General features: G+C 40.0%; 1 protein-coding gene across 1 annotated transcript in view; it reads right to left on the bottom strand.

The window, feature by feature from the left end:
* Nucleotides 1–24,511, bottom strand: part of LOC117561366 (neuron navigator 3-like) — a gene marked incomplete at its 5' end in the record, with an annotated part of 73,840 nt that overhangs the window by 40,742 nt on the left and 8,587 nt on the right. The window contains 4 exon segments of the mRNA XM_034238686.1: nucleotides 835–1,049; nucleotides 2,791–3,293; nucleotides 3,650–3,974; nucleotides 7,343–7,469. Of these exon segments, the coding sequence (XP_034094577.1) occupies nucleotides 835–1,049; nucleotides 2,791–3,293; nucleotides 3,650–3,974; nucleotides 7,343–7,469 (1,170 nt within the window).

The raw sequence follows: 24,511 nt of genomic DNA, 5'->3' as shown, positions 1-24,511 counted from the left end.
AAAAAGTCAACATTTTGAGAAAAAATGAAATTTTTGAGATTTGAGAAAAAGTCATAATTTTGAGATTTTGAGAAAAAGTCAGAATTTTGAGATTTTGAGAAAAAGTCAGAATTTTGAGAAAAAATGAAAATTTTTAGAAAAAGTGAAATTTTTGAGAAAAAGTCAGAATTTTTAGAAAACTATAGAATTTTGAGAAAAAGTCAGGAACTAGTGGATGCTCTGTATGTGATGACTGCTTCCATTCTGGAGAGGATCACAGATACATGGATCCTGAGGTTGAAGCTCAAGACGCTGACGAGTGAGATTCTTCTAACATAATTCTAACACTCACAAAGCCCACTACTCACATCACGCCATAGCATCACATTCAAAACATCTTGAGGGAAATGAAGCTGAAAACATGCAGATAAAACGTGTCGGTTTGACAGATTTGATGGGATGGATGTTCGGTCACGCCTGCAGAACGCATGCTTGTAATGAGTCAGGGAGTGCAGAAAAAAATCCTGTTTCCTGTCGGTTCTGATCAACACGGATAATCTGGATGTGCACGCCAAGAAAGAAAAGCCATCACGACTTCATCTTCGGGGTAAGACTATATTCCATGTGCAGGTGTTTATCACCAATACCAGGAATCAATGTGAGAGCAGCTGAAGTTACGTAAATCAATCAAGCTTTCTCTAAAGGGGATAACACTTGATTTATAGGGTCTTAAAACTCATTTGGTCCATTCAAACATATCGACATTTGCTGATGACATTAAAGTGTTCCTAGTTAATGTGACCACTGCAGATCTTCAACAAAGAAATGCTTAATACATATTGTTTTGCGTCTGACCTGCGGAAAGTAGGAGAAGCGATGTCTGGGTACTTGGATCCCGGCTGTCTGAGTCCTGATTGGCTCGTTGAGGTTGCGGTTGCGGTTGGGCTGGATTTTGGGGAAGGGGACAGTCCTGCGTCCGGATCGGACACGCCCACTTTCTCCTTGTCCGTCTGGTTGATCGTGACGGGACTCGATCTCTCCGAGGTCACTTTCCCTTCCCTTCGTTTGGCCTGTGTGTGCGAAGTAGTGGAGTACAAATACTTCATTACCGTACTTAAGTACATGTTTCTGGTATCAGTACTTTACTCCACTACTTATTTTTCTGACGACTTTTTACATTTACTTATTACATTTTGAACCCAAATACCTGTACTTTCTACTTCTCACATTTTGAACCCAAATACCTGTACTTTCTACTTCTTACATGTTGAACACAAATACCTGTACTTTCTACTTCTTACATGTTGAACTCAAATACCTGTACTTTCTACTTCTCACATTTTGAACCCAAATACCTGTACTTTCTACTTCTTACATATTGAACTCAAATACCTGTACTTTCTACTTCTTACATGTTGAACTCAAATACCTGTACTTTCTACTTCTTACATGTTGAACTCAAATACCTGTACTTTCTACTTCTTACATGTTGAACCCAAATACCTGAACTTTCTACTTCTTACATGTTGAACACAAATACCTGTACTTTCTACTTCTTACATGTTGAACTCAAATACCTGTACTTTCTACTTCTCACATGTTGAACTCAAATACCTGTACTTTCTACTTCTTACATGTTGAACCCAAATACCTGAACTTTCTACTTCTTACATGTTGAACTCAAATACCTGTACTTTCTACTTCTTACATGTTGAACTCAAATACCTGTACTTTCTACTTCTCACATGTTGAACTCAAATACCTGTACTTTCTACTTCTTACATGTTGAACCCAAATACCTGTACTTTCTACTTCTTACATGTTGAACTCAAATACCTGTACTTTCTACTTCTTACACGTTGAAAACAAATACCTGTACTTTCTACTTCTTACACGTTGAAAACAAATACCTGTACTTTCTACTTCTTACATGTTGAACCCAAATACCTGTACTTTCTACTTCTTACATGTTGAAAACAAATACCTGTACTTTCTACTTCTTACACGTTGAAAACAAATACCTGTACTTTCTACTTCTTACATGTTGAACCCAAATACCTGTACTTTCTACTTCTTACATGTTGAACACAAATACCTGTACTTTCTACTTCTTACATGTTGAACTCAAATACCTGTACTTTCTACTTCTCACATGTTGAACACAAATACCTGAACTTTCTACTTCTTACATGTTGAACTCAAATACCTGTACTTTCTACTTCTTACATGTTGAACTCAAATACCTGTACTTTCTACTTCTTACATGTTGAACCCAAATACCTGTACTTTCTACTTCTTACATGTTGAACTCAAATACCTGTACTTTCTACTTCTCACATGTTGAACTCAAATACCTGTACTTTCTACTTCTTACATGTTGAACCCAAATACCTGTACTTTCTACTTCTTACATGTTGAACTCAAATACCTGTACTTTCTACTTCTTACATGTTGAACTCAAATACCTGTACTTTCTACTTCTTACACGTTGAAAACAAATACCTGTACTTTCTACTTCTTACACGTTGAAAACAAATACCTGTACTTTCTACTTCTTACATGTTGAACCCAAATACCTGAACTTTCTACTTCTTACATGTTGAACTCAAATACCTGTACTTTCTACTTCTTACATGTTGAACACAAATACCTGTACTTTCTACTTCTTCTTTTACTTAAGGACATTTCAAAGCCTCTTTACTTTTACTTGAGTAAAGAAGTTTAGTCAGTACTTCTACGTTTACCAGAGTATTTTTAAACACGGTACTTCTACTTGAGTAAAGGATGTGTGTGTAGGTCTGCCCTCTCTACCTGATTAGCTGCTGCTGACTTTCCAGTGGCGTTAGAGTCGATGCTCGTGGAGCTGGATCGATGTCCGCCTCGCCCCGCCGACACAGAACTGGAGGATTTTGCCGGTCTGGGCAAAGACCGATACTGAAGGCTCAGTTTTGATCCGCTACAGCTGAGCAGAGCGTCGTTTTCATCCTCGGGCTGAGATCCATCCAGGCTGGTTTTACGACCTCCACCGATAACGGGGCCTTTTCCGATGCCAGCGGATGATTTTGGAGCTTTTCCCAGCGTGGCTGATCCACTGGAGAGCGTGGCGCCACTGGAGGTTATTAGAGCACCGCCAGGAACGGGGATCTTCTTGTATCCGAAGGAGGCGGTGGTGGTTGGGCGTCCGATTCCAGAGGGAGGTTTCTTCCCTTCGTCTCCACTGCTCTTCCCAGCGTCTGAGGGCGAGCGCTGGATGGCGGCTGAACTCTTGGAAGGAGACTTTCCCTTCTCTGAAGCCTTAGCATCGTCCGTTTTTCCTGTCAGAATCAGACACAGCTTTATTAGGTTGAGTAGGTTTACACATCTGTGGAATTGTTGAATTTTCTTTACATATTCTTTCCCACCCTTTTTCCTTCAAAGAAACAAATCAATGACACGTTTAAGCACCCCTCTTCATCCTGAGTGTACCTCTAATTTCTACATAACAACTTTCTATTTCTATTCTATGTTATTTGTTTTTGCTTGCACTATTTTATCTGTTTTATTGTGTTGCACTGTTGGAGGAGCCTGCGACCTAAGATATTAATTTGTACACTGTAGCTAATGTACAAATGACAATAAAAGCCTTGAACCTTGAGCCTTGAGCCTTGAGCCTTGAGCCTTGAGCTCCTACCTGGTGTTTTGTGAGCAGCAGAGCTACTCTTGGTCCTGGGGGGTGTGATCCCCACCTGGGCCGTCATGCCCCTCCTCCACGAGCCCGTCTGGGACATCTGGGCGAGCGCGGCGGCTTTCTGCTCGGCGTCTTCGTACTGCTGGCCCTGGGTTTGAGAGGAAGAGGAAGACGAGGAGGAGGAGGAGGAAGCCTTCCATCGAGAGGATCCTCCGCTGGCGTCCATGCTCGCCTCCAGCTCCTCCTCCACCTTCTTCAGGTCTTCGGCTCCGGCCCAGCTGCTGCTCACTTCCTGCTCGGCATGCTTCGATCTGCTGCCTTTCTGGGACTGTTGGAGTCAAAGAAAATACACATGAAGATACAATACAATACTATACAATACAGCTTTATCTATAAAGCACTTTAAAACCTCCAGACAAAACAAAACAATAGAACATTTCAAAGCAATACAAATATGTCAATACCCTAAGGAGAAGATATTGGTAGATGGCTCAGTCTGTTGTGTCCTTTGAACTTGATATTGCATTTGTAGTTGGACATAAGGAAGATTTACAAACTACTTCTGATTGCCTTTCTTTAATTGCGTCTCAAACAGAACTAGAGGTTGTTCATTTTAAGGCCATTAACAGACCATTGCTAACGAGGATCAGTCATATCAATCAGTCAGCTGTGGACAACATACATTAGTTTTCTCCGTAAGAAAACACTGTGGAATACTTTTAGATATTCATTTTTATATTTGTGGAGAGCAGGACACTTTGGATTCATGATGGCTGAACTGTCCCCAAATATGTCATGTCTTCCGAGTCACTTGCTTCAGAAGCGAGGCAAGAATCCTTCCTGGCATTCGGAAAACGAAGAGTGGATCAGGCGAGCAAGTGTGCGTCATATGAGAGGCCCCGCCTTACATTGTCCGCCACAGATTTGGGGAAATTGGTCGGTGCGCAAAGCATTGTGGGGATTTTAAGGCTACACATGTGCAGCCTCGAGATTTCTCGCTACGACGAACGCCGGCCTCGGTAGATTTCCAAGTATGCTGGACATTGGAACAGTCCTTCGGCGGCACTCGATGACGTAGTATGCTTGAAATTGAAATTCCTCGACATTGAGAAACGCCCACTGATTGAAGTCAGAGAAATCAACAGAAGAAGACAGACAGGAAGTAAACACTAACAACAGTATGAGCTCTGGTCATTTTTACAGACTGATAAATGGAAAAGAAAATGTGAATAGATTTAGAAAGTTACAGAAAAAGAAATCAGAGAAATGGTCAGATTTAAATCAATACAATTATTTATAATTAATATTGTGAGACAGTTTGTTGGTTTAGTATGTAGCCGTGTAATAAGCGTGTTATCCTGGTTATCCCTCCATTGATGACACATTATCCTTTACTCCAATGTCTGTATGTGAAGCTATCTTTGGTATCAACCACGTCCAGATCCCCTCCTGTCAACACACACACACACACACACACACACACCTTGACAGATGGCCAGTCTCCCTAGCAACACCAAAGTGTCTTTAGAGCCGTTCTGTTGTATTTCATGAGAGGCCAGAGATACTTGGCAGAGTGAAGTTAAAGCTGTGAGCAGAGGCCTTCAATCTGCACTCATTTCTTCCTCAGCTGTGATTTCTAAAGCTCAAACACACACACACACACACACACACACACACACACACACACACACACACACACACACACACACACACACACACACACACACACACACACACACACACCACACACACACACACACACACACACACACACACACACACACACACACACACACACACACACACACACACACACACACACACACACACACACACACACACACACACACACACTGGCCTTGGCTTCATGCTAAACAGGCATTTCAAAAACGACGATCTGACAGTTTAATCTTTTAATAGCACTAAATGTTGTCCTGTCTTTTAGATCTAATTTCCTATAACTGCTTTGGAAACTTCTCCCTGTTCGGGTTTGAAGTAAAGTGGCACTCACAAAAGACAATTATAAACCTAGTGGTTAAAATCTGAAAAGAAGGGTCAAGCTTAAACACTACATTACCCACAATGCACCAAGTATCTTTCATTTCACCCTCCCTCGAAAGAGGCCACTTCCTTACTTTATTATGAACGGTTTTTTTTGTAAGACCTGAAGTGAGCTTACCCTAAAATCTTATTTGTATGACTTTCTGGATTATCTTTTTTCTATACATTTAGACGAACATGCTGTCTCTAAATGTCTTGCTCTGTAAGTCTAACACCCAAAAGATATTCACTTAAATGTGAAATAAGAACATTTAACTTCTGAGAGGCTGAAATCTGCATTTTCTAGAATTCTTGCAAGAAAAATTCCTTCAACAATAAATCGCTTTTATATAAAAATATCATAACAGTTGGAGATTACTTCTCTGTCAATCAACTAATCATTGCATCTCTAAATCAAAGGCTCTGGAAATTATCATTTTAACCTGATTATTCAATCAATAGGATACGGCTGTAATAGGCCTAAGGCCTTTTAGTCGCTCATAAATAAATGAGTAGATCACTGATTCTTTATTTACTATGGATGCTGGCAACAGTCACATCGTCCAAAGTGAAGGTGATGTTTGACCAGTAGTGGTCGAGGCGGGATTTGAGACAGTTAACCGTCTTGGATGTGACAACGCTTTCTGGCAGATCATTCCACAAGTCAACCACACGCAGGCTGAACAAGTTGCGGCGGAGAGCCAGTCTTGAGTACTGTTTCTTCAACTTGAGGCAGTGTCCACGAGTCCTGGTGTTATAATCCCGTTGTAGTGGGCATGATGTTTTGTAGATGTTGTGGAGATATTTGAAAACTTCGATCATATCTCCCCTCGCCCTTCTATAATACATACTCGGGATTTTAAGACTTTGCAGTCGTTCTTGATATGGAAGGTCCTTTAGTTCTGGAACCAGCTTCGTTGCCCTTCTCTGTATTTTCTCGATGAGCTCAGCATCCTTTTTGTACATGGGGGACCAAGCGACATTCCCATACTCGAGGAGTGGCCGTACCAACATAAAGTCATACATAAGAAGTTCTCCCAGGTGTTCTTACCTGACTTTCTGGATTTCTTTCAAGTGAAGCACATTTTATTAAAAAGATAACAAATGACGTCTCTAAATGTCTAAAACCCCAAAGATATTCACTTAAATGTGATCAAATGTCGACAAAAGATTGAAACGCAGCAACTTAAAATGTCCAAAAGGCTGAAATCAGCATTTTCTAGAATTGTTGCTAAATAAATTACCTTAAAATTGAATCGATTATCAAAGTAGATGCACTTTACTTCTCTGTCCATCGACTAATCATTGCATCTCGAAATCAAAGGTTCTGGGAAATTATCCTGTTGCCCTGATTATTGCACCAACATGAAGTCATACATAAGAAGTTCTCCCAGGTGTTCTTAAATGTGAAATAAGAAATAGAAATGCAGCAAATTTCTGAGAGGCTGAAATCTGCATTTTTCGAGACTTCTTGCAATAAAACAATTTTATATAAAATATCAAAACAGTTGGAGTTCATTTCCTTGTCCATCTCTAAATCCAAGACTGTGGGACGTAACAGAGCGTCGTCAGGTAAGTAGTCCCAGGTTCAAATGTTGACCCGATGAAAGCTCCAAACTAAAGTAATACATGAGAAGGTATCCCAGGTGTTCTTACCTGCGCTCCTTTGCTCTTGCGTGTCGACGAGCTGACCGCAGAGTAGGCGGCTGTGTTTAGATCGTCGGTGCTGATGTTGTCCAACGTGTCGCTCAGACCGCTGCTCACAGAGCTGCTGTCGTCCCAACTGCAGGAGGAGAGGAGCAGAGGGGTTAGGGTTAAAGGTCACCTATTATGCACAATCCACTTTTCCATGTCTTTTATCAACATGTGTCCCCTCTTCTTCATGTCTCTTCTACATCAACATGTGTCCCCTCTTCTTCACGTCTCTTCTACATCAACATGTGTCCCCTCTTCTTCATGTCTCTTCTACATCAACATGTGTCCCCTTTTCTTCATGTCTCTTCTACATCAACATGTGTCCCCTCTTCTTCATGTCTCTTCTACATCAACATGTGTCCCCTCTTCTTCATGTCTCTTCTTCATCAACATGTGTCCCCTCTTCTTCATGTCTCTTCTACATCAACATGTGTCCCCTCTTCTTCATGTCTCTTCTACATCAACATGTGTCCCCTCTTCTTCATGTCTCTTCTACATCAACATGTGTCCCCTCTTCTTCATGTCTCTTCTACATCAACATGTGTCCCCTCTTCTTCATGTCTCTTCTACATCAACATGTGTCCTCTCTGTGGAAAGAGACTCTGAAAGTTTAAAAATGAGCTGATCAGATTTTAGCCACTTTATGATGTCATAACGATGTGTTGTCTTGTGTAACCATTAGCCAATCAGCAACCAAGGTAACCCCCCCCCCCCTCTTATCACCTGAATCTCCTCTAGAGCTCCATTGAGTTCTTTGTAACCAAATGTCTCTCAGAGGGGCGTGGGGGAGGGGCTCCTTATTTTCATCTAAAGTAACAGACAGAGAATCAGCACTTTGGAAGCAGGGCTGAAACAGAGGGGATTATGGGTAATGCTGCAATGATCTGTTTGGTGTTTCAGCCAATCAGAGACAGGCTCTCTATATATCTGAGAGCTGTGATATACAGTATAATAGGGGGCCTTTAAAGTTCGTAAAACAGTTCTCTATCTGTGTTTTTAAATTTTTGTTTGACTTGTATGTACGCACCACGACACTAAGTCAAATTCCTCGTAATAAACCTGATTCTGATTCTAAAGTCATGTCGTAATCCTAACACGAGGTTCCTTAACATCTAACATTTCTTTGAGCGATGGCAGAAGAATGTGTCAAATGTTCTGCTAGGAAAGCAGACGTGAAAAAAATACATTTTATTTATTAAAAACAAACCTGAAGACCTGAAGGCTTTAAATGAGGCAACGATGAGTCATTCTTTAAAAAGGCTTCCCGAGGAGACAGGAAGATAATTGTGTTATTGATTTTCCTAAGTTTGTTCAGAACAGAGTCCTTATGCTTAAAACATGCCGTTCATGAGCCATAGTGCATTATTTTAAATGTGGATTTGAGCGTGCAAGCAGAGATTTAAAGGGGATATTGCCAGAGGCTACAAGCAAAAACGAATATGTGGTTGATATCGACCTGCCGCCTTTAAAAGGTTTGAAATGAATTATGTGCAGACACCTTGCAGCCCAGTTGTCCAGTGATGCAGGGTGGAATTGATTTGTTCTTTTGACAGATTTAGAATTAGCTGCATTTATCTTTCCGACCAGGCACACACACCTGCACACACACACTGCTTTGTTTTAGGATGGGATATTAAAGCTGCATATACGCTCAAACAATGCATTATCTTAGGCCGTGTGTTTTTGGTGGTCATGAGGCTGGAAACGTGTGTTAGGAGAAGTGAGAACAACTTTAGTGTGTATTTAACGTCTTGTTTTGCCATCATCTGTCATTTTGAAACGCCTTTTTCCTTCAGTTCAAAGCCATTATCTTGAAAGTGCCTCGGAGCAGCTTGCAGACGTTTGTCGTATACAGAGCTACTGCTGTTCTTTAATAACAAGAGGCTTTGATAAAGCTCTGGTATCAAACACAAGTCAACCCGAGTGACACACACCAGGCTCTCAGACAAAGCTTAAAGGAACATTGAAATCCTTTTCATTATTTCCTCTCATGAGCACGTAAGCCTGCCTTTGCCGACACCTAGGCTTTGATTTGATTTAAAGGCAGCGCCATCATCTCACATCAGCTGCTTCAAGGCTTCAGAAAGTGAGCTGGATGATGAAGAATATTTCCCCAGTGGCCAAACGTTGATACTACAACATAAACAAACTTACAGGTCAACCAACAGGAAGCTGAGCAACATATCTGAGAGTTGAGGTGTTCTGAAAAGAGCATCTAGTGTTTGTTGTAAAGGATCAGACTGTAGAGGAAACTTCTGTGTAGCTATGCAGTGGGAGTCACCGACTCAGGAAGGAGACACGGGAAGAGCAGTAGCTTTGATGTCAAACACATTATGGTTTATTTGGAGTTAACGGCCGGAGGATTCACATCACAAGTCCAAGAGTCAGAGGTTCTGACTTCACGGTAGAGTTGCCACGTCAATTCTGGAGAGCCTCTCTCTTGCCAGCCCATCTAACTGGTTTCGCAGAGAGTAAACAACATATTTGAGGAGATAGCCTAAACAGTGTGGGAACACAGAGCTACTTGCCTCGGACACCTATGACCTCGAAGATTTCACCTTGGAGTCCACAAATACAGAGAAGGAAGTGTCCCAGTGTACCCACAACACAGACCATCTGTGACCCAGTATTGACCGGTCACAGAATGGGAATAATAACATTATTGGCTAAGCAGCCTGTGTCCTTAAAGAAGGTAAACAGACATCAAGGTTTGTCCTGTATGTTACATCTTGGCGTCTATGACAATTATTTCCATAACACAGACGTTATCTCTTCTCTGTAAGATGTTCTGTAGGATAATACTTTAAGTGTGAATCCATCTCTACGGCCTGAATCTGCTTTATGGGATATTCTTTTTTACATTTTTCCCCAAATTCTTTTTTCCAAAAAAAAATTTCTTTCAAAAGATTTTTTTTTCCCAAATTCTTTTTTTTTTCCAACATTTCTTTTTTTTAAACAAACAAGTAAAAACATCTGCCAATAGAACAAGTGAACATTTGCTTGGTAAGATTCCGTGAAGAAGGGATATTCAGATAAATCAGATCTTGTAATTAGCTGGGAGAAAACTCATTTTGAACTATATTTGACCAGAATCAGGAAATGTTGTGTTACAAAATAAGCCGCAAATACTCAAAAGTTTTTAGTTAGTTGGTGATTTTCTAATAAATACGTAAAGAAATATGTGTTTCATCTGAGATACGACTCACAATAAGATGTTTTGACTTAACAAGATGATGCATTGTCTAAAGAAAATACCTGATATCTCACTGCAGTGTTACTTCTGAAGTTATTAAGTCTTATATCAGGTGTAGAGACATATTCTGAATAGATATTAGGCAAATATACTTGGCAAGATTTAGAGTTTTTGTAGTGTATTGTGTTAGGCCTGAATCTGCTTCATGAAAGGCAGGTTTTTTTTTTTTTAATATATATGTTGGTTTCCTTTCTAAGGTCACATTGTTCTATTGTCTGAGAGTTGAGGTGTCATGTGACCTTGTTGCCGGGCGGGTTTTTAAAGTTTTGGTGGCTGCTGGGTCAACTTGAGAATCTGATAAAGTCTCTCCTCTGTTAAGCTTCACAGTCACTGAGCCAAATGTAATGCTTTCAATAAAACAACATGCTTTAGACTCGGCTGAACTCCAAACGAACGATTCGCCTGAAGACATACAGATAAACAGAGAGGGCAAAGGTACACACATTCTTTACTCAAGTAGAAGTACAGATACTCGTGTTTAAAGATACTCTGGTAAAAGTAGAAGTACTGAATAAAGTTCTTTACTCAAGTAAATGTAAAGAACTTTGAAATGTACTTCCGTAAAAAGTACGTTTCCATTGGTCCCTCTTCTTTAGAGAAGAGCAGGAAATGATGGATACACGGATCGTGTTCAAATCAATAGGCACGCAATGACTCTAAAGAATAATGATCACGCATCAAACACACATTCAGACTAAAGGAACCAGCTGTTTGGAAAATGAGAGAAGTAGAAAGTACAGGTCTTTGTGTTCAACATGTAAGAAGTAGAAAGTACAGGTATTTGTGTTCAACATGTGAGAAGTAGAAAGTACAGGTATTTGGGTTCAACATGTAAGAAGTAGAAAGTACAGGTATTTGAGTTCAACATGTAAGAAGTAGAAAGTACAGGTATTTGAGTTCAACATGTAAGAAGTAGAAAGTACAGGTATTTGAGTTCAACATGTAAGAAGTAGAAAGTACAGGTATTTGTGTTCAACATGTAAGAAGTAGAAAGTACAGGTATTTGGGTTCAACATGTAAGAAGTAGAAAGTACAGGTATTTGGGTTCAACATGTGAGAAGTAGAAAGTACAGGTATTTGGGTTCAAAATGTAAGAAGTATAAAGTACAGGTATTTGAGTTCAAAATGTAAGAAGTAGAAAGTACAGGTATTTGAGTTCAACATGTAAGAAGTAGAAAGTACAGGTATTTGAGTTCAACATGTAAGAAGTAGAAAGTACAGGTATTTGTGTTCAACATGTAAGAAGTAGAAAGTACAGGTATTTGAGTTCAACATGTAAGAAGTAGAAAGTACAGGTATTTGTGTTCAACATGTAAGAAGTAGAAAGTACAGGTATTTGAGTTCAACATGTAAGAAGTAGAAAGTACAGGTATTTGTGTTCAACATGTAAGAAGTAGAAAGTACAGGTATTTGGGTTCAACATGTAAGAAGTAGAAAGTACAGGTATTTGAGTTCAACATGTGAGAAGTAGAAAGTACAGGTATTTGAGTTCAACATGTAAGAAGTAGAAAGTACAGGTATTTGTGTTCAACATGTAAGAAGTAGAAAGTACAGGTATTTGAGTTCAACATGTAAGAAGTAGAAAGTACAGGTATTTGTGTTCAACATGTAAGAAGTAGAAAGTACAGGTATTTGGGTTCAACATGTAAGAAGTAGAAAGTACAGGTATTTGAGTTCAACATGTGAGAAGTAGAAAGTACAGGTATTTGAGTTCAACATGTGAGAAGTAGAAAGTACAGGTATTTGTGTTCAACATGTAAGAAGTAGAAAGTACAGGTATTTGAGTTCAACATGTAAGAAGTAGAAAGTACAGGTATTTGAGTTCAACATGTAAGAAGTAGAAAGTAGGCTTGGCAACTGGAAGGTCACCTGTTCAAGTCCCGGCAAGACCAAGTGCTACCGAGGTCTCTCTGAGCAAGGCACCGTTCCCTACACTGCTCCCCGGGCGCCGTTCAAAATGGCAGCACACTGCTCCTAACACTAGGGTTAGGGTCAAATGCAGAGAAACAATTTCCCCACGAGGGATTAATAAAGTATATTAAAATATCAGTACAGGTATTTGGGTTCAAAAAGTAAGAAGTCAAAGTCAGTAGTGGAGTAAAGTACTGATACCAGAAAAAGTACTTAAGTACAGTAACGCAGTATTTGTACTCCACTCCTTCCCACTTCTGGATATAAATAATTGTATTTCTGTTGCTCTCTCAGAGTTTATAAGCATCATATTCACAGAGAGAAACTTTAAAGACGGAAATGAGAAGAGACCAAAGACACAGATGGTGTTTAACAAGTGCTGATTGCTCCTTGTGCCCAATTACACATCTCAAATATCATTCCAGCTGCATTTAAAGGGAGAAAAGGTTCCACATCCTGATTCATTTGCTCCAAACGAAGACAAATTGGGCTTGAGAACATGCAGGGCTTCACATTTACTCACAAAAAGGGAATGTTTGAGTGTGTCATCATAATAAAGGAGCAGGCAGATGGTGAGAAGAAGCTCATTCACTTCTTATCCGTCTTTTCCTCCTTCTGGGGGGTCTCTTATAGAATCCAAACAATCCTGTGTAATATTATTCTCACTATGTCTTCTTGGGTAATTCTTAATTAACATAATGATTTCACAGTTTATAGCTCCCGGAGTCGCGGAGTAAAACATACCCTTTAGCTTCTGCGTTCACTTCTGTAATTACTTTACATTTGTGTTAATTCACAAAGCAAGTTATCATAATGGACGGCAGCTAAAAAGCAGAAAATGAAAATGCATTTTTCAACAGGCCTGAAATGAAAACTTTAGGCTCTCAATGTCTAATATAGAAATTAAATCTAAAATGTATTATTCTTTCGCCATATGTTGTTGTCTATCTTGTTCAAACACTGTAGACATACTTCTGTCCCCTGACATTACTTACATTGAACCCTAACCCTTTCATGCAGTTAAACTCAAATAGATAGTAAATATATATCAGTGGGAATGTTCAGGTGTATATCAGTAATAGATAGATTCAACTTATTGTCCTTACGTAGTACAGGTACTATGTAATGAAACGGTTTCTCTGCATTTGACCCATCCTAGTGTTAGGAGCAGTGGGCTGCCATTATGTACGGCGCCCGGGGAGCAGTGTAGGGAACGATGCCTTGCTCAGGGACACCTCGGTAGCACTTGGTCTTTCCGGGACTTGAACTGGTGACCTTCCAGATGCCAAGCCAAGTCCCTATGGACTTCGCCACCACCGCCCTAAGTAGTGTCTCTACTTTAAAGAGTCCTGTCCTGCTGATGTTCAGGTGTATATCAGTATGTAGTGTCTCTACTTTAAAGAGTCGTCTCCTGCTGATGTTCAGGTGTATATCAGTATGTAGTGTCTCTACTTTAAAGAGTCCTCTCCTGCTGATGTTCAGGTGTATATCAGTATGTAGTGTCTCTACTTTAAAGAGTCCTCTCCTGCTGATGTTCAGGTGTATATCAGTATGTAGTGTATCTACTTTAAAGAGTCCTCTCCTGCTGTTGTTCAGGTGTATATCAGTATGTAGTGTCTCTACTTTAAAGAGTCCTCTCCTGCTGATGTTCAGGTGTATATCAGTATGTAGTGTCTCTACTTTAAAGAGTCCTCTCCTGCTGATGTTCAGGTGTATATCAGTATGTAGTGTCTCTACTTTAAAGAGTCCTCACCTGCTGATGTTCAGGTGTATATCAGTATGTAGTGTCTCTACTTTAAAGAGTCCTCTCCTGCTGATGTTCAGGTGTATATCAGTATGTAGTGTCTCTACTTTAAAGAGTCCTCTCCTGCTGATGTTCAGGTGTATATCAGTATGTAGTGTCTCTACTTTAAAGAGTCCTCTCCTACTGATGTTCAGGTGTATATCAGTATGTAGTGTCTCTACTTTAAAGAGTCATCTCCTGCTGATGTTCAGGTGTATATCAGTATGTAGTGTCTCTACTTTAAAGAGTCCTCTCCTGCTGATGTTCAGGTGTATATCAGTATGTAGTGTCTCTACTTTAAAGAGTCCTCTCCTGCTGATGTTCAGGTGTATATCAGTATGTAGTGTCTCTACTTAAGAGTCCTCACCTGCTGATGTTCAGGTGTATATCAGTATGTAGTGTCTCTACTTTAAAGAGTCCTCTCCTGCTGATGTTCAGGTGTATATCAGTATGTAGTGTCTCTACTTTAAAGAGTCCTCTCCTGCTGATGTTCAGGTGTATATCAGTATGTAGTGTCTCTACTTTAAAGAGTCCTCTCCTACTGATGTTCAGGTGTATATCAGTATGTAGTGTCTCTACTTTAAAGAGTCATCTCCTGCTGATGTTCAGGTGTATATCAGTATGTAGTGTCTCTACTTTAAAGAGTCCTCTCCTGCTGATGTTCAGGTGTATATCAGTATGTAGTGTCTCTACCTTGGTTGCTGATTGGCTAATGGTTACACAAGCCAAGAAGAGAGACATGAAGAAGAGGGGACACATGTTGATGTAGAAGAGACATGAAGAAGAGGGGACACATGTTGATGTAGAAGAGACATGGAGAAGAGGATTTTGCATAATAGGACCTTTAAGTAAAAGTGTATCGATATTGAACAACCTCCCTGCAGATGGTACATCCATTCCCCGTGACTCTTTCTGGGATGAAAGGGTTGATCTAACTAAATGAAATATCCTCCTCTTCCTCCCCCTCCCCCTCCTCCTCTTCCTCCTGAGAGCTGACTGAATATTTAATCGTCTCCCAGGATCAGCTGCTCTGACAGAATCAAACCGTTGCTCCTCCACATGCACAACGGGCTGCATCCTTACAAAAAAAATGGCACAGTCGAACTCAATCAACCCTTCAGCGAGGGGCTGCAGGACTCCTGTGTCGTAACTCCTTTAATTAGCAATGAGCTACAGTACACAGAGCAGAAGGAGGGGGAGGATATTGCATCGCTGCAGTGAAATGGCCAGAGAGCGCCAAATAATGAATTGTCTTTTTGTCAAAAAATCCATCTGAAAACACACTGCGTTTCCCCTTGTGATGCTTCTGGTTATTGGACTTCTGATATGACCAGTGTAAAAAGCTTGTTATAAAACGGTCAAGTCAAATCAAGCAATCTGATTGGTTCTTAGCCGTGATATAATAAGCGTATATCACGGGTAGAATTGTAGTCAAGTCAGTATCCCTCCGCGTCTGAGAAAAACAGTATACCGTTGGCAGTTTGCTTTTCAAACTGGAACAAGAAAGCAGCGGAGAAGTAACGGGGCAGAAACCCTCCTCTTTACGCAGCGGTCCAGACATAGACATCAAACGGCGACACATATTCAGTGTGCGGTTCCTTTGGCATTAGGGCAGGGATATCTAGATACTTTCCAAGCTTTGACACAATGAGTTGTGCTACTGTTAAAGCAAGCAACGATGTTTTCAAATCAAAAAGGTCAGCAAAAACGCTATCGACCAATCAGATTGCTTGATTTGACTTGTCCGTTTTATAAATATATTTACATTTAGTCCGTTACGAGACAAACTTACAAAGCATAAGATGGAAACATGTAAGGTTAACTTCGACCTCCGGGGGGTCTCACTATGGAGGAGTGGATTGAGGAGTGCCTCTATCCAGAAAGCACCTAAAGGACGACATGCAGAGCTACGTGACGAGCAGGTAGACCAACTGGAGAAGTGCCACCATTCAAAAGCTTTCTGATGCGGGTCTTGAAACAAAGCAGAGACATGATGACCGTTAGTGGCCACAGGTGCGAAAGCTCTCTTCAGAGCTACTGGAAGCCCAATCTCGGGGACCGGAGAAAGTAGAGCAATATTCTCGCCACGCCAAGCAACAGCCTAGAACAACCTCAACCTATACAAGCAGGGCCGCCCCTGGTTAACTTGGGGCCCCAAGCGACATTGTGAGATGAGGCCCCCCCCCAACCGACAGGAGTGAAACAATTTTTTTTTGGAAACAAAGTAGGCTACTTTGGAAATATAATTCCTGTTTATTATTATTATCAACACTTTTTGATGCAGTGAGGTAAATGGTAAATGTGCATGTATGTCGTTCAGTATGCGTTTACAGGTGAATACGTCTGCATTTCCTGCCAAATACTAGCCTCAAAAAGATTAAAATATAATTAATGCAAATAAACAACTTCTACTAATAATCATAATCAATTCAATAATATAAATACTATATTGTTTTATTATAATATAGTTGTAATATAGTCAAGACAAAACATGCTTATGACATGCTCAAAAACTGATATTTCTTGTATTCAAATGTAGTTCCCTCTGTCAGCAATGTATCAACAACTACACACACATTTATATCAGTATTTCTCTGTGTTGTGGTTGACATGATGATGACTTAGGAGTTAAGGAGAGAGGCTGCGCGTCACCATGAAATGTGCAAATTGACATAAAAATGAATATAAGGGGGAAAAATGCTCCATGTTTTTTAGGCTGGAAACTTGAACTGTTATGTAAGCCAACTAGACAGACAGTTTATCTCTCTTCCTCCTGTACATTAGCAGATAAAAGGCATCACATACTTGAATGAATGGTAAATAAAGAATGCTGGAAATAACTGCATCTCCATTAGCCTCTATGCTCTGCAGAGACTGCCTTCTTCATGTCGTGAATTGCAGCTGATGTTTTAATATGGCAATTTGACTTATACAACATTCACAAATTGTACATTTGACAATAACCCACCTTCGAGTGATGCTCTAGTTTCTTCAAGTTTTTTTTTTTTTTCCTCTAGTTTGCGCCGGACTGAAACTGTCTTTTCACCGACATCTCTTCACCTGCACTCGTGGCCGTATCAAAGCCGTGATTGGTCAGATGTCGATTCATTGCAACGGTGTCGGGTTACAGACGTGCTCCCCTTGTCACCTCTCACTCTCGCGGGGGGTGCGCGGAGAACTGAGCGGAGAACTGAGCGGAGAACTGCGCACAGCAGCTGAGGCCCTCTGGGCGGGGCCCCATGCAGCCTGCGTGATTGGCCTGTAGGGAGGGGCGGCCCTGTATACAAGTAATCACGTAAGCCATGCTACTGATGCTGGACAGGTTTTCAGTGGCTGCACAATAAACGGCAACATACACATTAATGTAAATAAAAAGCCAAATAATGGATCAACGCTCTCTGTCTAATATGTTATGCCTGTCGTGAGCTATTGCTTAAATAATAATGGGATTATGTAATCAGGGCACAAAAGGTAACTGTATTCCCTTACAGTTACATACAACATATTCTGTAACGTCTCTACACATTGGGGATAACTTGCAGGATTACAGTGTAACGTAAAACCTAAAAATATCACATAGTGTTTGTTGTAAAGGATCAAATGTTATCTCTTCTCTGTGAGCTGTTCTGTAGGATAATGCTTTAAGTGTGAATCTATACTCCTACTGCCTGAATCTGCTGTTTCTAATTCAGCAGGTGAACCTATATGTTCATAAAATAGTGTGTGTGAGCTGAACTGTGTGTGTTAAACTAATACGGAGCATTTTCTCTCAACACTAAGTGCTTTTTTAAACTGTAGTTTGTGCTCATGTGAGATAGATGCTGAATAAAAGGCATGTTTTCCGATCAATAAAATCATTTCTGATCCTAAATATATTGGTTCTACTTTAAGGTCACATTGTTCAGTTGTCTTACATAATGCACTTCAGCGAAACACACCTTATTGATATTTAATTTCTCTTATTCGTATTTAATTAATTGCACAGCGTTTGATATTGAGGTAAAGAAAGTAAGTAACGGGAAGTAATCAGGATACATTCATTTTCAATTCTGATACTTCGATTAGGTTACCCAACCCTTGTTTTTCATTACTGCACATATTTCAATCCAATTGTATTGCTACGACGATTTCAACCATATTCAATGTAAATATTGCAATATCTTTGTTTTATTTGTATGTATGTTTATGTACACCAAGTCAAAATCCTCGTATGTGTTCACCTACCTTGTAATAAAATAAATTCTAATTTTGGATTTGTCTGCGTGTGATGGTATGATAACTACGTCTATAATAAGGTATGCCCTGAATTTCAAAACCCTGCATTTGTTGGAAATAAAACCCAATTAACACCAATTCAATGTGACTAGAGCTGCTCAAAGGAAGTGACCAGGTGAGATGCGACTTCACCTCAGAATGGAGAATAAAAACGTCTTAAAAAACCAAATCCTTATTCTTTTGCCGTGCAGATTCTTTAGCTAACCCTTGGTTTTCCACTTAGCTGTGAACCCGCTGCTGTGTCTCCGCTCAGCCGTGCAAACGTTACCTCATGAAATATTCAAAACCCTCGGTCGTGTTCCCTCAGAGGAGAAGATGCTATTAGCAGCACGAACAAAGGAGAACATCGGTGATTACACTGCATCGTGGAGATGAATGAGATCTGAACTTTAAGGGCTTGATACGTATTTAAGGGGAAAAGTTGAAGTGAGTTAAGATGGGATGTCTCCACAGGGGAGGAGGCAAATATACTCAGATGACCCGTTATGTAACAAAACTGATGAAAAACCCAGCGATAGTCACCACTAAGACCCGTTTTTTTACACTTAAGGGAGAATATATAACATTATTATAAAAGTATTGACTCCAATTTTGTTTATTTTGATGTTAAATGAACAATTTATGAAGTTTCCATTTAGAAAATACATGAAATGTGACGTTTTATGGAACAAACCGAGGAAAAACTTGCCACTAAAACATATTTCTTACATTTAATGGAGAATATATAACATTATTATAAAAATCCTGACTCCAATTTTGTTTATTTTGATGTTATAGGAATTTTTTAAAAAGTTTTTGTAAAAACAAATCCATGGTTTTTAGCTGTCATTAAAAACCTGTGGCTAAACTGGAACATCTATTTGGAAAAAGATTAAAAAAACAATCGTCATTTCCTCATTTGCAGTTCAAATATTTGAAGACAAATGGTCAAATCTTTCTGAGAAGTAAATGTGAGTTTGATGAGGGTTTTTTTAAATAATCATAAAAGCTTTTAATCTACAACACGGATATAAGTTGTTCACTTTAACTCAAGCTAGGATCAGATGAAAGGCTACACTCACACACACACACACACACACACACACACACACACACACACACACACACACACACACACACACACACACACACACACACACACACACACACACACACACACACACACAAACACACACACAAACACTAAGAGTTATAAAAGCTTCTAAAAGCAAATGAATGAGTCTGAAATGCATACAGGTATCTAATTAAACGTAAACTAAGTGTCACAAGGCACAACAAAACAAGTCCTTTTCAAACCATGGTGTCACACAGACACAGACACGCTTGTTTCTCCAACACACAGAGCACTTTTCTATGATGTCAATGGAAAACACTCATCCTCATTCTCCTGGTACAATTATCCAACGTAATGCCTCTGAGACTGACAATAAAACATTAGAAAATACATAAATTCTCCTGCCTTTCTGTGGCTCACTTCCACAACACACACACAGCAGAAATAAGCATCATGTACAGGTTGTGTGTGTGTGTGTGTGTGTGTGTGTGTGTGTGTGTGTGTGAATATAGTTCCCAGCTTTGCTCACCTCTGCTGCCCGTCATCCCGCCTCTGAAATGTTTTCCTGACGGAGAGGCTGGAGGCTTTGAGACGTCCGGAGACAAAGAGAGAAAGGACTACCTCACTCTTACACTTTCACCCTTGTACTGCTGACTCTCCCCTCCTGTCTCTCTTCCTCTCCCCCCCTCCCTTCCTCACCAACCAGGCCTTTCAGACTTTCGAAGAGGCAATCAGATATTTTGTCCGCAAGGAGGATGACAACGCAAAACGGAGCCAAAATCAAGGATCTGGATCAGAGCCCAGTGCGATTTCTCTTTTCCAGGCGCCATGGACTGGAAGTGATCTCATGCATAATACGTGAGAGGAGTCAGAAAAGTGTGCAGGGATATTATTCATGAGCTCTGTAATGGCGGGCAAAGGAAGAAAGAAAGGGGCGATGAGGTGTTGGGTTATTTGTCGAATACTCGATTCTGATTGGTCGATTTGGACATCTCAGAGGTTGTTAATACTCGATAACAGACCGCCGCTAAGCAAAATAATGACTGTTGTTAAGGAGGATGAAAGAAAGAGGTTAAAAGACAGGGTGTTGGACGTCAGATACGTCTCCACAAGAAGACAGACAGGAAGTCAACACTATCGGGAACAGTAGAAGAAGACAGACAGGAAGGAAGTAAACAATAAAGGGAACAGTAGAAGAAGACAGACAGGAAGGAATTAAACACTAACAGGAACAGCAGAAGAAGACAGATAGACAGGAAGTAAACAATAAAGGGAACCGTCGAAGAAGACAGACAGCAAGGAAGTAAACACTAAAGGGAACAGTAGAAGAAGACAGACAGCAAGGAAGTAAACAATAAAGGGAACAGTAGAAGAAGACAGACAGGAAGGAAGTAAACAATAAAGGGAACAGTAGAAGAAGACAGACAGCAAGGAAGTAAACATTAAAGGGAACAGCAGAAGAAGACAGACAGGAAGGAAGTAAACACTAAAGGGAACAGTAGAAGAAGACAGACAGGAAGGAATTAAACACTAATAGGAACAGCAGAAGAAGACAGACAGGAAGGAAGTAAACACTAAAGGGAACAGTAGAAGAAGACAGACAGGAAGGAATTAAACACTAACAGGAACAGCAGAAGAAGACAGACAGGAAGTACACACTAACGGGAACAGTAGAAGAAGACAGACAGGAAGGAAGTCAACACTAAAGGGAACCGTAGAAGAAGACAGACAGGAAGTAAACACTAACGGGAACAGTAGAAGAAGACAGACAGGAAGTAAACACTAACGGGAACAGCAGAAGAAGACAGACAGGAAGTACACACTAACGGGAACAGTAGAAGAAGACAGACAGGAAGTACACACTAACGGATTTGGTGGATTTTCTTCACTAAATCCCAATTTTTTCAATACAAATTGCATTAAATGATATGTTTTCTCTCTTATCTATGACTGTGAATGTGATATATCAGGATTTAACAAGATCACATCGTCATAATCCGCATTAGAGTCAGGCTCCATGGCGCTAAAGTGAATTATCTATCATAGGAGCTTTGTCGATTCTTATCTCCACAGAATCATTAGAGCCTGCCGCGTGATGAATGGAGACGTATCGTGGGAAATATGCAACCAAACCAATCGATGCAACTGCAGAGGAAGACTCCTACAGTCCTAAAATCTGCCTTGCATTCAGACAAAGCACTCTTGAGGGCTTAACTTGAGTAGAAGTACTAATACCACACTTTAAAAATACTACATTTCAATTAAAAGCACTGCATGGACAATGGTTCTTAAGTAAAAGCATTTAAGTACAATTAGGAGAAAAGTAGAAGACATTTCTGCAAATTAATTTCCTGTTAACGCACTCCTAGTTTTAGTTACGCAAATATAATGTTGGATGGTTTAATCTGATACCAAATAATCATATTTTAAGTATTGTCCATCAAAATCTGAAATCATAAAGAAAATAAATCTGTAAATGGAGTTATTTTGTGTATATCGAATTTTTTTTTGATTTTTGAGTTCATCTCATGAAAAATGGGAGCAAAAAGTGTTGCTTTTATATTTTTGTTCAGTGTACTTTACTTTTTTCATTCGTTTTTTTAGAATCGCATAAAGAAAAATGAAGAAGGGCAGGAGGTATTTTTATTTCACCAGTGCCCATTATTCAGTAAATACAGTAATTGAAGAGTTGAATCGATGCCATGAAATATAAAGAAAGCTAAAATTCTCCCTCAGATACTTTCAATGTATTCATTTCAATTAGTGTTGAACTATCTCCTTGACTTTGAGAGGACATTATTTTGGACTCAAGCACCAGGACGAGAAGAGACATTTACACGATCACACACACGAGCCAGCTGGCGATAAAACTTCCTCCAATTATCCTCTCAGTTTTCTAACTTTGGGCTGAGCTCTTCGTTGAAGACAGTCAGAAACAAATGAGCTGGCAGACTGACAAGTGCCAGAAAACTTTATGAACGCTTGAAACCAGAAACGCTGAACTTTCAAACAACGTCACAGAGGACATTTTCTTTCACAGAAACTTACATAACGACCGGCTTCGTCATTGAAAGGCAAAAAAAACGACCTTCTGTAATTCAGACAGACAGACAGACAGACAGACAGACAGACAGACAGACAGACAGACAGACAGACAGACAGACAGACAGACAGACAGACAGACACAGCACAGACAGACAGACAGACAGACAGACAGACAGACAGACAGACAGACAGACAGACAGACAGAGACAGACAGACGCACATACAGACAGACAGACACACATACAGACAGACAGACAGACATACAGACAGACAGACAGACAGACAGACAGACAGACAGACAGACAGACAGACAGACAGACAGACAGACAGACAGACAGACAGACAGACAGACAGACAGACAGACAGACAGACATACAGACAGACAGACAGACAGACAGACAGACAGACGCACATACAGACAGACAGACAGACAGACAGACAGACAGACAGACAGACAGACAGACAGACAGACAGACAGACACTAAAAACACTGAAACGTTGACTTTAAGGAAGTGTATTATGTCCACAGATTTCACATAACTGTCTTAGGTTAGTTGAAAGCTCTGTTCGTCACGTATGGACACACACATTTGTTTCTGTGTTTCAGTGTACTAAAGAACAGAAAGGAGCAAATACGAAGTCCCACTGCTATCAGAATACACACGTAAATAAAATAAAGTACAGGACAAGAAGGCAAGTAAAATGCTGACTAATTTCAAGGTTTCAGGACTTCAGGATAAAACCCATGCAGGGTGATGCTACCGTCGAATCTGTTTTATTGATTCCTCGTTGTCTTATTCTTTAATGTTGTCAGTGTTACATCGGATCCACGACACTACACCTTGGAGACAGTTCAGAGGGTTCATAAATAAAAGAAAGTGCAGGACAAGAAGGCAAATAAGGTCTCTTTTATAGCAAGACATTCACCGAACCGCTCTTCAATCCTGACAGCTTTGAAATACCCAAAGATTGCCGAGCCAGCGGTCCTGAACAAGAAGAGAGAGAGAGACACAGGAGGCTAAAAGCAGAGCCTGTTACTTATTCATGTCTCTGCTGAGTACGGGAAGCCCTTCGGTGTCAAAACACTCTCCTCGGACGTCTTTTCCTGACAGTAAAGCCACGAGCATGCTCTCATCCATGATGCATGACAGCGGGTATTTTTAGAGAGCGCTGCTGCATTGTTTTGATCAGAGGAGGGATCGGAGGCGGCAGAGTTTCTACTGTATTCTTAGACAAAACAAGACAACTGCCAAATACTTTCAGTCGCTCACAGTAGGTTTCTAAATAAGAGAGGGATTAGTGAAAAAGGGTATATCTGTTGAGTGAGTGAGTAAGGGTCTGTACGCAACACATTTCAACAGCTAGCAAAATTGTAATTGTCTCAATAAATGAAATGTAATGCCACACATCCAATACAGTCCCAGAGCTTCTTACATCGATCTTTAAAATTATACTATTTGTATTTCCTTGTAACACTTTAAAAGAGAAAAAATGCTGAAAATTCAATTTTACCATTGAACGTTTTTATAAATGAGTTTATTTATTTTGTATAGTTTAATTTTTTTAAATTGAATACTTTTAAAAAGGTTTTTTTTTCTTTATTGGATTTTTTCTTTTAAAGTTTTCATTTCAAAAACATATTTTTTAACCCTTAGATGCCCGAGTGACTGGACCCTACACTCTTCCATAAGTGGGTAAAAAAGGACCCGTATTAGAATAATATGTGGTTTTATGCCATTTTGGTCATTTTGAAAAAAAACGTTTTGAACATATCGATGCAAAGATCTCCGCTATTCTGAGACCCTCACA

Source organism: Gymnodraco acuticeps, unplaced genomic scaffold, assembly GCF_902827175.1.
Source record: "Gymnodraco acuticeps unplaced genomic scaffold, fGymAcu1.1, whole genome shotgun sequence".
Lineage (NCBI taxonomy): Eukaryota > Metazoa > Chordata > Actinopteri > Perciformes > Bathydraconidae > Gymnodraco > Gymnodraco acuticeps.
This window is presented reverse-complemented; position numbering and strand designations above follow the sequence as displayed.